We start from the raw sequence: 11568 nt of genomic DNA on the forward strand, positions 1-11568 counted from the left end.
CATTCTTTTCTATCTGTTTGATAGGTTTGGATCCACAAAATGCTCATCTATCTGACTCTTTAAATCAAATGGTATTAGAGAGGAGCTTGCACAGAGATGTAACTTCCAAACCACACCACCTTTGAGAAGTAACAGTTCCAGAAAACAAAAATATTGTTTCATTCTCTGATTCACAGAATGGGCATTTTTAGAGGAATGGAAGTAAATTTCTTCAAAGGAGCGCCCATCTTTTGTCTTCCACATTAGATCCAACTAGGAGATTGAACGGCAGAAGAGGCTGGAGTCAGAGAAGAGAGATAATGATCGATTTAAATGAACTAGATATTCCTTTATCCAAAAAAAAAAAAAAAAAAAAAAAAAAAAAGCCTTAATAGCAAACAGAATTTGCTCAAGTCCTTAAATCACTGTTATGAAACACTAGAAAAGTTCCAACCAATTTATAGCTAGAGTCCTTGCTACAAAGGATGCAAAATATGCCTTCAGCAATGATTTGGCCTCAAGAAATGGGTAAAACCATCATTACCAAAGATGGTAAATGATGGGAACCACATGAGAACATTTACAGTGCCTTTTGTATTTACTCTACAACAAAGCAAGAGATTGGATCAATATGTCCAGGTATATGGAGCCAAAAGAGGTGGGAAGGGAGGCTGTACTATATACATGAATGACTCCTATGCGTCACCCTGGAAACAGTAATAATGATAATTAAAAGATACTCTCATATACATTTTGTAGACCTGGACCTCCCAAATTCTTCAGATCTGTTGAAGCTTCCATGTTCTTCAAAATTGTTGGAGGCATAAAATGGTTTTCAACAACATAAGCTGAATTAAGGCCATGTAAAATCCGCACGTTTCAGTTCAGCATGATTGCTACATTGGAATCTGATCAGCTGGGATTGAAATCTTTGAGAACAAATCCGGATGATGCTGCCAGTTCTGAAAATTCTTGTTCACCACTCAAAACCTGAGGGAAGGGGGGATAAAAAAGAACTGTATCAAAGAAAAGAGAAATAAATGACTCACTCTACCCCTTAGGATCCACAATGGCATCACTACAAGGGCATAGATCAACACATGAATCATTGAAGACTGCTTGAATGCCACAGCACCCCTTTTCTGGTTAAAGAAGGAAAAAGCATTAATATTGATTGATGACTAGGTGTTATTCGGGCACTGATGTGCCCCGACATGAAAACCATACTATTCCAACTCCCTGCTGGCACTCAGATGTAGAACTCAGAGATTTCAAAGAAAATATATGTGGTAGATGGTAGGTAACCCAGATACATAACACGGCAAACTGAATAGCAAGTGCCTGCTCTGACTGGTCATTTTGATCATGACCCCAGGAGTCCCTGTTGAACCATAGTGAATCAACAGTACCTGTTGAACTATAGAGGATCAACCAAATACAAAATTGAACAGTCACAAGCCTAATCAATAAACTCTATGGCTGGACCATCTGCCAAAACCCTTTTTTGTGAGAGACTGTAAGTTTATCCTCTCACTAGTATTATTTTTCACCCATATCTTTTTTTTGGATAGATAGGCCCCAAGGAGAATTGAACTCATGACCTCTCACTAGTATTATTTTTCACCCATATCCAAATAAATGCAACAATGAGGCATCAAACCAATCTACTCTTTTTTTTTTGTACAAATATCACTGCAGTGAATTATATGATACAGCAATAATTAAGGAGATTCTGCAATAAGAGAAAAGCATGCAGGGTTCTTATGTCAGCATCTCAGGAACTCCTGAATTGCAGGTGCATGCAGCAGCACCTGCACTTTGGTAAGCCTGTAAGCTCCGTTATAATATTCACATATGCACCAAGCATTAATAAGAGTAGGCTGGCCAGAAAAAAAAATTCTTGGCTGAAATTTGTAAATAAGGTGGAGAAGATTATGGTCCACTTGGGGATGGGGCATTCTAACCTGGCCGTTTATCACCCAAGTTGGGAAACCTTCAATTCCAGCATCTGCACATGCCTTGTCTATTTTGGTTCCTCTCCTATATCCACCTGGGAAGCATTCTACATAGTCTAACATCTTTGCTGCTTCACGTCCAAACATCTGTATTGACAACATGAAGGGCACATTGCTAGTGATGAATTCCATAATTTTAGAAATATCGCACATATATGAAAAATGGGGTGATGCTTTTGATGACAGGTGGCCAATAGGGAAGTCTCAGGTATATCTTTCAGATACAAAGGAAAATTACTTTTCTCCTGTTCGTTCTTTCTTCTCAGTACTACTGTTACTCATCACCAATCACTTACACATATTTTTGCATTGATTATTTTGGGTAATATATCTAAAAATGTCCCATCAATCTTTATTAACCCCATTTCATACTTAAACAGGGCGATGGACAAAGATGAACATGAAATTATTACACTCCCATAACAAGCTTGCACCTTTTTACTCTTTAGTTAGTCAACATCTCTGTCCCCTATTTCAAATATGAATTTGTGAAGGCAATATTAGTACCTCTTTCTGTTCTAAGCAATGAGAACACCAGAAAGCTCCATACATTTTAGCTCCTATGGAATGCAGATGCTTTGCTAGAGAAATAGCTAAGGGACTTGATTCTGTTTTTATCTCAATTGTAAATGGTTGCAGATCAATTTCTGCTGACCTGCATAAATAGAGCTGACAATGAGGAAAAGTGTTCTCTTAACAATAAACAGAGAGATTGCATCTTCAGAATTATAACTATAATGTACAAACACAATAACCAGGAAACTCCATATTAATCAGCATAAGCAGACTGCAAAATCCAAGTGAAGTGTTACAATCTAATCCACTAGAGAATGCAAATTACGGAGTCTGGCACAGAGACTATAATTTCAACACCTCTTTTTTTTCTTTTCACTGTGGAATCTGATTTTTAAAAAAAATGGAAATTTGCTTCGGAGGTGATGCTTTCACATCCACACAGCTGGCTAATACCACCAGTAACTATGGTTGCAAGGAAATATATCCAAGGCTATAGACTTAGTAAAGAGTAAAGGGAAGTTAAGAAAGCTAAGATATGGCATGGTTATGATAAGATTAATTATCTCTGGGTAATTTTTTTCAAGTTCTTCGACGGGTTAAGAAAGCTAATAAATGGCATCTGGTTATGGTAACACTAATGTTGAATTATTTATCCACCCGTGTCCCCCTTTGGGTAGTCCGCCGTGTTAGAGCTCCTGTATGATATGCATATTGTTTCTTCCTTTTCCTAAAAGGTCGGCCTTTTAGAGGAAGCGGTTCCAACATGGTATCAGAGTAGGCAGGGGTCACAGTATCGAGTCCCCCTGGGAGCAGGCATGTGTTGAATTATTTATCCACCCGTGTCCCCCTTTGGATAGTCTGCCGTGTTAGAACGCTCCTATATGATATAAATTTTGTTTCCTCCTTTTCCTACAAGGTCGGCCTTTTAGAGGAAGCGATTCCGACAACTAATTTTCTCTAGGGTTCATGTTGCACAAGTTGTACTTTGTAATTTTTTTAAGTTCTTAGAAGGGTTTCGAGGTTCCCTGGCTGAATCACTATGAAGAAATATAAAGTATGGCATGGGCTTGAATATAGATCATTGATCTGGTTGATTTTGAGATTAGATAGGCCTGTTAATGGTGGCAGACTGGTGCAGGTGATGGCAAGTTCTGAAATTTAGAGAAGAAAAGATAAAGGAAAAGAGATGAAAAATTATTGGATCCACTTTCACAAAGGGAGTCCGCACAGAAAGTGTGCGCAATTGATGTGCCAAAATCAGATTCCTTTCATTCACAAGCTCCAAATGTACAAGCACTCCCCATACAATACTCTCGAAATACAAACTCCAAGTGTGTTTCTAATTAAATTCAAATTTAAACATTATGCACAATATCAAATTATCAATATAAAGCTTGTCCTCCAGCCAATAGAAAACAACCAAAATGACTAAAAGATAACCAGACATCAACAAAAGAAAACCACTACTAAAGGAGATTTAAAAATATGTACACAACCGGAAACCACACTCCAATTTAATACAGCGGCAACAATGTCTCTAAACAAAAACGACTGAAAACAAATACACAAGTGGAAATTAAAAATGCCAACAGAAAATCCCCTGCTAAGTTCCAACTCCGTGCTACATCCTCTATCATTGACTTTTTGGTATTTAGACGCATAAGTTTTGGTTTCTCTAAAATCCAAGATCTCAATACATTTTAATGCGGGCCCGGTAAAAAAATTGTTCTTATTTTGCTAGTACTGGGTTATGGGATTTTGTTTTAAGTGTTGTTTACTTGTAATGGCCCAAATTTTAGGCCCATAGGGGTACATGAGATTTTTGTCTAAAGTGTCTGAGTTAGACAAGGATACTTATTAGCTAAATAGAGTTCTGTTTTGAGTCTAATTAATGTTAGTCTAGTCAGTGTTAGTGTTTAAGTCCTTAGGTTACTTAATGGTAATTTAATTCTGTTACAATTTGTTTCAAGTGTTTGAAGTTCTACTTTTGAGTTTTTTATATTAGGATGTAAACCACTATCAGATTAGACAGTTGAATAGAATTTTATTTATGAAAGTATATGAGCTGTGAGCTTTTCTCCCTTAGCTCTCCTTTCTCCCTCTCTTCTCTATTCTTCCAAGTTACTATTCATGGGTACAGCCAAAAGAACCCTCCTATTTCTTCTCTTCTTTATTATCTCTTTCTACCCCATCACATGCTGATGGAATATAAAAACCAGAAAGCTTTTAACCCCTGGTTTGTCAAGAAAACCTCCTTAAAATTGGGCCTGTGTTGCCACCAATCAAATCTGTGGTTTCCAACCTGGGATTAGGAACGCCTGGCTACATCAATTATGGTATCAAAGCCTACCATTTTCTACTCATGTATCCCGAAATTCTTGATCTTTTTGTTGAGCTCCAAAGAAGGGTTCAGACTACACAAAGCAAACTTCAAATTTTTTCGGATGAACCTAGCGAAAAATCAAAACCAAGAGAAATAGTCCCCTATAGAAGAGCTTGCTATCTACAATAAAATTCCTAAGCCTATTGAGGAAGAAAAGCAACAAATTGTAGAGGATGTTGCTGGTTCCATTGAAATTTCATTGTCGACAATAAGAGGTCAGTCCAACTTGTGGTTCAAGTAACAATGGGCAATAGTTTAGTGAAAACCATTCCACATCATGAGTTCATTCTTCCTCACAAGTTTAAAGATACAGATGCAACATCAAAGGTTCATATTCTGAATTTTGTTTGAGTTGTAAATAAAGAGTTGCAAGCATCTGTCAAAATGTTCTTACTCCTACCCTTCTACAAAACTTGAGGAAGATTTTTTTTAACCAGGGGGGAATAATGTAGGCTTGGTCCATATATTATAGTTGTCACGACGTCTAGGCAAACCAAGGCGTTGGTGGGGTGGGGGTGTGGACGCAAGGCGACACAAACAAGGCAATCAAAACACCTGACTAGGTGACCAAGGCGACACTAGTTGTCAAGGTGCCTAGATGCCAAGGCGGGGTCACCTTGGCGAAGCCTTGACAACTATGCCATATATTGTTCTTATTTTGCTACTACTTGGTTATGGGCTTTTGTTTCAAGTATTTTTACTCGTAATGGATTTCAATTATAAGGCCTAAAATGTTAGATCCATGCAGAATACATGAGATTAGCATCTTAAGCAAAGTGTTTGAGTTAAATTAGGATATTTATTACCTAAATAGGGCTCTGTTTTGAGTCTATTAATGTTAGTCTAGTCAGTGTTAGTGTTTAAGTCCATTAGGTGACTTGTTATTTAACTCAATTAGAATTTGTTTGAAGTTTATATTTTTTGGTTTTTTATATAAGGATGTGATGCAGGTTTATCACCAAACTGGGTTTCTTTCCTTAGAAATAAGTCTAGGGTTGGGTTATAGACATGTTAGGCCTTTGGTCCCATTGATTTTCAATGTAATAGGTCACTTTTATGGACCTAAAGTAGGGGTACATTAGTTGCATACGAGATTAGCCCTAAACTTAGTTTATTTTCATGTTTAAGTGTTTTAAATTGAACCGGTTGAACCACTGGTCCAATTTAAGTGATTTTAGAATATTCTTTTAGAATAGTATCTTTTCAACTTAAGTTATATTTTAGGGTCCACACCTCTACACAAATTTTAGAGATGGAGTGTTTTGTATTTAGACTCAGCCTGGGATTTCCTATTCATAGGCTGCAAAGGAATTTAGGCCTTTGGCCAATATAAATAAAGAACAACTGTGGGGCTCCTCTTTACCTCACTGTTTTAAAAAAATCTGCTGAAGCTGCTCTGCAACTTTGTTCTCTCCCTTGGAGATTGTCTTGTGTTTGATCAAGGCTGGTGGGATTGGTGTTTGATCCAATCGACACCTTGCGGTGTGAAGCCCAGGTGGCATTGGTGGGATTGGTGTCTGATCCAATCGACACTCTGCGGTGTGAAGCCCGAGTGGTTCTTCTCAAGTTCTACTTTCTAGTTTTAGTTCAAGATTCAATTTTTATTCAAGCTACTTCAACAAAAAGCTGCTGCCGATTACATTCTGCCATTACAAGTCTGAAACATTCCCCATCCCCCAATTCTATTTCTAATTCTCTACAGCCTGAAACCCTAGCTTTCCCCCTTTTCTGTTTTTCAATTTCCCAGAACCTTAAATCACCCACAGACCTAACCACCCATCCATTCCTGCCCAAATTTTGATCGAGTACTCCCCTGCCCTCTAGGAGCACTCGATCCTCTTTGCAGCCCCAAACCACCATCCTAACCCTAGATTCTATCCCTTCACTAAAAAATCCAAAACCCTAGTTTTCTTCCCAGCTAATTCCAGCCTTCAAAACCCTAACCAAACTTCACTCACATCCCCCTTAGCACTCGATCCTAACCCTAGGTCCATCCCTTCACTCTAAACCCTAAATTCCCTCAAGTTACACTTTTTAAAAACCCGAAACCCTAACCTGCTGCCATTCTAGTTTACACACTTCCGCTCAGCAAACCATCTCAGGACCTTCACTGATAGAATCCCCTACACCTGCCTAGCATAACCAACACCTCAAACCCTAACCCTAACCCTAATTTTGACCTAAAATCAGAATTTGCCCTAATCGGATTACCAGTTCATATCAGATCCTGGTATACTGGCTCCTAGTTGGTCTCCTACTAATCTAGGACTACATTAGGATGTAACTCTTTATTAAATGAGATAGGTGAATTGCAGTTATTTGTGAACGTGTGAGCTCTGAGCCCTTTTCCCCTACCCTATCTACTCTCCTCTTTTCTTTTAAGTTACTATTCACAGTCCCAAAACAGCCCTCCTATCTCTTCTCTTCTTTTTATTCTCTATTTCTTTCCCCATTGCAGGTTAAAAACCCTTGGTTTGTCAGGAAAATCTACTTAAACTAGGCCTGTGTTGCAGCCAATCAAATCCTTGGTTCTTAATCTGGGATTAGGATTGGCTGGCTACATCACATGTAGTATGAATTAAAACATAGTTAACCTTTCCCTTTCATCACACCTAATTTCATGAAATAGAAAACCCATACAGAAGAATTTATACCACCAAATGCCATCTTTTTGCCTTCCACCATCCAATTTAGCTAGTCAGCTTAGCATGGCTTGAAAAACAACTTAAAACTGACTAAGCCTTATCCCATACTTGAGATTTGGTATGATTCCCATTCTACTCAATCTATCTTCTAAGGGCCATTCAATTTGTCAAGTCAGAAGCACTCGTGTCTTATTTCACTATTTCCAACCAAGTAATCTTCAACTCATACAAAGGATGACTTCAACTTGTACCATCTGTCCCCAGTGATACAGCCAGTGGACTTCCAGGCAACATCCTATCACAAGGTTGAAATAACAAACCTTCAGGATTCACGTTCAAGGTTCTCATTCTGGATGCCAGTCCAATGCACCAGTGAGTATATGATATCGGAAAGTTGTTCCAGAAAGTTCATGCACATAAGTGAGTACAAGAACCATCTGCAACTTTAAGAATGAAAATATCATCTTCTCCATTATAAAATGTAAAAAAAAATGTCACATTCTTGGGATGGCGTGTATTTAAATCAGATACATGCAAACAAGTACTCAAGTATCAGCCATGGATCGGCAGATTGGCCAATTGGGATTGGGATCAGCCAGCAACAATCAGCTTACCAGGCTGACACCACCAATCTTACCTCCAGGCTCCAGCATCAGCCAGTATCAGGCTGGATCAACTGGATCAGGATTGGCAGTGTCCAATCTGATCTATAATACTGAGTCTTAAATCCTACAAAGGAAACCAGGTCCACTATCTAGCCAGACAAGCCATCTTCTATGGCTTTAAATAGAATCAAATGGCAGATCAGGAAGCAAGAAGCAAAGCCCCAAACAATTGGGTTAAGTCTTGGATGCTTTCAGTTGAGATGTGAAGACAAGTTGAGATGCACTAGACAAAGGACTAAATGACTCACCTCGTGGATACAGTTTGAGTAGCTTGAGTACTATACGAAGTACTCAAAGCAGCAATTACTGCACTGGCTATAACTAGCTGCAGACCCACCATCTTTTGTATCTCTTGCAACCCGAATTCCTACCCGCAGACACAACCAGGAAACTGGTTATTGGTCATTGCCATCCACAGGAATGTTTTACTACTAAGGAAAAAGTTAATCAAAACACACCTTTAGTGTGAGGAAAAACAAGCTGAAAGACAGAACAGCTGACATCAAGCAGTAAGAGCATGATGCTCCTGCAAACTTTGTGCTCAGAAGGTATAAAAAGTATGCACTAGCCGCTGCCATCGACGTTGAGCTCCCAAGTAAAATCAAGCGACCATCAGTTTCACCCAGTCCAGAAAGCAAACTCTTCCCCGACAGATGTAGACCCACTGATGCAACTAACCCGTATGCAACCATACCAATCAATGGAAGAGGAACACCTGCGAAATCCAAAATGAGTAAGTTAAATCCCACATTAAACATTTCACCTGCATTATAATTGGAAGACAAAGTTGCTTTTCATTTTTTCCTTCTTTTTTTTTTGGGGGGGGGGGTGTTGAGGGGGGAGAGATGTTCTCCTCTTGAATTATAAGCCACAGATGGAGTTCATTGTCGAAAGATATTTCCTTGAGGTAAAAAGCAAGGAATCCAAAAAGGTAGGTAACTCACATGAAAGATGTAGAAATGGGATCAACGAAGGCAGCCATGTATTTTTCTTTCCAACTTTTTATCCCAATCTAGGCATTATCTACTCCAGTAAATGGGTCTCCCTCAAGAGAGTGATCCCAAATCCCTTGACTTTCAAGACCCAAGTACAGAAAAGTTATTAAAATGAAAATTTGCCCCATGGAAAAGGAATTGCATCTCTGTCGGGGGGAAGGTCATCTTAATCAATTCCATCCTATCCATCCTCTCTACTTACCATAGCCCAATCTGCAAAGCCCGAGATAGGAAAATAAGCAAATTAAAAGAATCCATAGAAACTCTATTGGAATCTGACACCAAAAATAGCATCTCAGCAATTAGGAAGCAGTTTGGAAAACCAAACAAGGACAATGCTAAGCTGATGCTGCATCAGATGGTGCATGGCTGGGATCCCTGCTGAGCAGTGGACACTTCTGTATTGGCAATGGGACCAACTGCACTGCTGAGATCCCACTGTGTGTCGTCTGACACGCATGTCTGAGTTACAATTCCCAACCAAAGGAATGAGTGGCCTCAGCTGGGGAAGAATCAAAGAGGAATGTATCCCTGCTCGCCAAATGGCTTTGACAATTAAGAGGGAGAATCAGTCTTTGAAACCTGATAACCACATAAAATATGGCATGCAGGATGAGGTAGGAATACTAATGAGGCCAATGCAGTGGACCTCGACTCGTCCACTGGAATTCATTATGCATTATGCAATTCTTCCTATCTTCTGGCAACATATTAGATTACAGATATGACAAGGAAATGGGTAAGACTGTATTAATAGATCTGTGTTGGGGAAACAGCTACCTTGTCCAGATTTCTAGATTATCTCACCATCAGTTCATAGGAATAAAAGGATCTCTAAATGCATAAACAGGTCTCATTCTAGCTCAATTTGGGATGTCAAGGCTTACTTTGTTTGAGGGATGCCAACTATCTTTTCATCAACAATCTTAAAGGAGATTTTCATTCAAGGGCATGGAAGTAAAGTCCAACATTAGGTTCTCCCCAAGTTTTTATCTTTGATAACTTCCTCCCACATAATGATCATATTGACTGTTCTCCTAGAGGTTTTGAGGAGAGCTCAAATTGAACTGAAGAAAATTAATGTTTATGTTACAATTCAGAGGGGAAAGCGGAGACCGGTACCTTCAACCTGATGTTAGTTTTTTCATCTAAAAAAAAAGAAAAAGAAAAGAAAAGGATGTTTGCTGAGCAAGGCATATGGAGGTTAGTAAATCACTTCTTCCCTCGCAACCAATTAGTGGAGTAATCTGGTTCGACTTTCTTTTTGTCTCTGATATAAGGTCGGTAATCAACTATGTCACTAGATTTATTTGGAGTAGGTAAAGAAACCCGTTTGGGCGAAATAGAGAAGTGAGTTTGGAGAACAAGAGGTGGATTATTAATTGGGAATCTTCTTCAATTTATAAACGAGTACTATCGAAGTCTATTAAGAATTCACATTAAACAACTGTAGAACACAACGCTCATCAACCAACTAAATATCCAATAAAAGGAAAGATACAAAAGGTTGGAGAAGAAAAGAAAGAGATCATAACTTACCAAAAACATAGGAATAATCACTGTTGAGGATATCACTGCAACTGCCGCCACTAACAGGGCAGAAGGCATCGGAATTTGTAAACTTGAGATAAGTCAAGTATCCGGTTTCGATAAACCCCAAGGCTCCAAGTCCTGCGTACCATTTGTATGCAGAAAGACTCCACGAAGGACGGTACGATTCTTCAGCTTCCGAATCCGCGTTCTCAGTTGGCCCGGAACATTTCACAGGCAATATCACTGCTGCTCCCTGCAACCAAGCATTCTTCAAGCGTGTAATATCCAGAATGAAAAAACAAATAGTAAAAAAAACACCCATACGAAGGACAAGAGGATATATAATTTTTCTATCGAAGGGGGAGGTATTCGTAGTTCGGTACCTTGAATTGGATTGTATGGGTAATACCATGATGTGGCGAACGACAACGATTCCGATTCCGATAGATGACCGGAGGAGCAGAGATGCTAACGAAGCTCGCCATTACCGCCATCATTCCTTTTCACCTGCCAAGTTCAGCAATGACTTTCAGGTTTCCAGCCAGGCAGGTTCAATACATCGGCAGAAACACTATCAAGCCTCAACTCTCAACTCTCAATTGCAGCTACTCGATGCAAAGTAACGATTCATGTATCACATTCTCTACTTGGTCGCATGGTCTTTACACAAGCGTCCGGGCCAATAGGTGAATCGAAAACACGTTTGGATATTTACCCAAGAGGCAGAGGCATCATCTCACGGTGCTTTGTGAGAGGGCGTTAGATACAACACCAAATAGAGATCTTTTTCCCTTATATATTTTATGGGAAAAAGGACTCTCTACGCAAGCGAAGCTC

At 39.2% G+C, this 11568-nt stretch overlaps 1 protein-coding gene across 3 annotated transcripts; it reads right to left on the reverse strand.

Annotated features, from left to right (window-relative positions):
- Positions 1-353: 353 nt before the first annotated feature.
- LOC122662292 (thiol-disulfide oxidoreductase LTO1) lies at positions 354-11344 on the reverse strand. Of its 3 annotated transcripts, none has more exons than XR_006333001.1 (8): positions 11115-11344; positions 10738-10984; positions 8662-8918; positions 8452-8570; positions 2502-2649; positions 1944-2081; positions 747-969; positions 354-686 (listed from the first exon to the last, which is right to left on the reverse strand). XR_006333001.1 is itself a non-coding variant. In XM_043857880.1 (7 exons), exons 1-7 carry the CDS (start codon positions 11226-11228, stop codon positions 892-894), a joined length of 1101 nt encoding a protein of 366 aa, XP_043713815.1. In that variant the 5' UTR covers positions 11229-11344; the 3' UTR covers positions 703-891. The 3 variants fall into 3 exon arrangements, 1 of the variants encoding a protein (XP_043713815.1); XR_006333002.1 differs by having other exon boundaries at positions 741-969; XM_043857880.1 differs by lacking the exon at positions 354-686 and having other exon boundaries at positions 703-969.
- Positions 11345-11568: the final 224 nt, after the last annotated feature.

The sequence above is a fragment of the Telopea speciosissima genome, chromosome 5, assembly GCF_018873765.1.
Source record: "Telopea speciosissima isolate NSW1024214 ecotype Mountain lineage chromosome 5, Tspe_v1, whole genome shotgun sequence".
Taxonomy (NCBI): domain Eukaryota; kingdom Viridiplantae; phylum Streptophyta; class Magnoliopsida; order Proteales; family Proteaceae; genus Telopea; species Telopea speciosissima.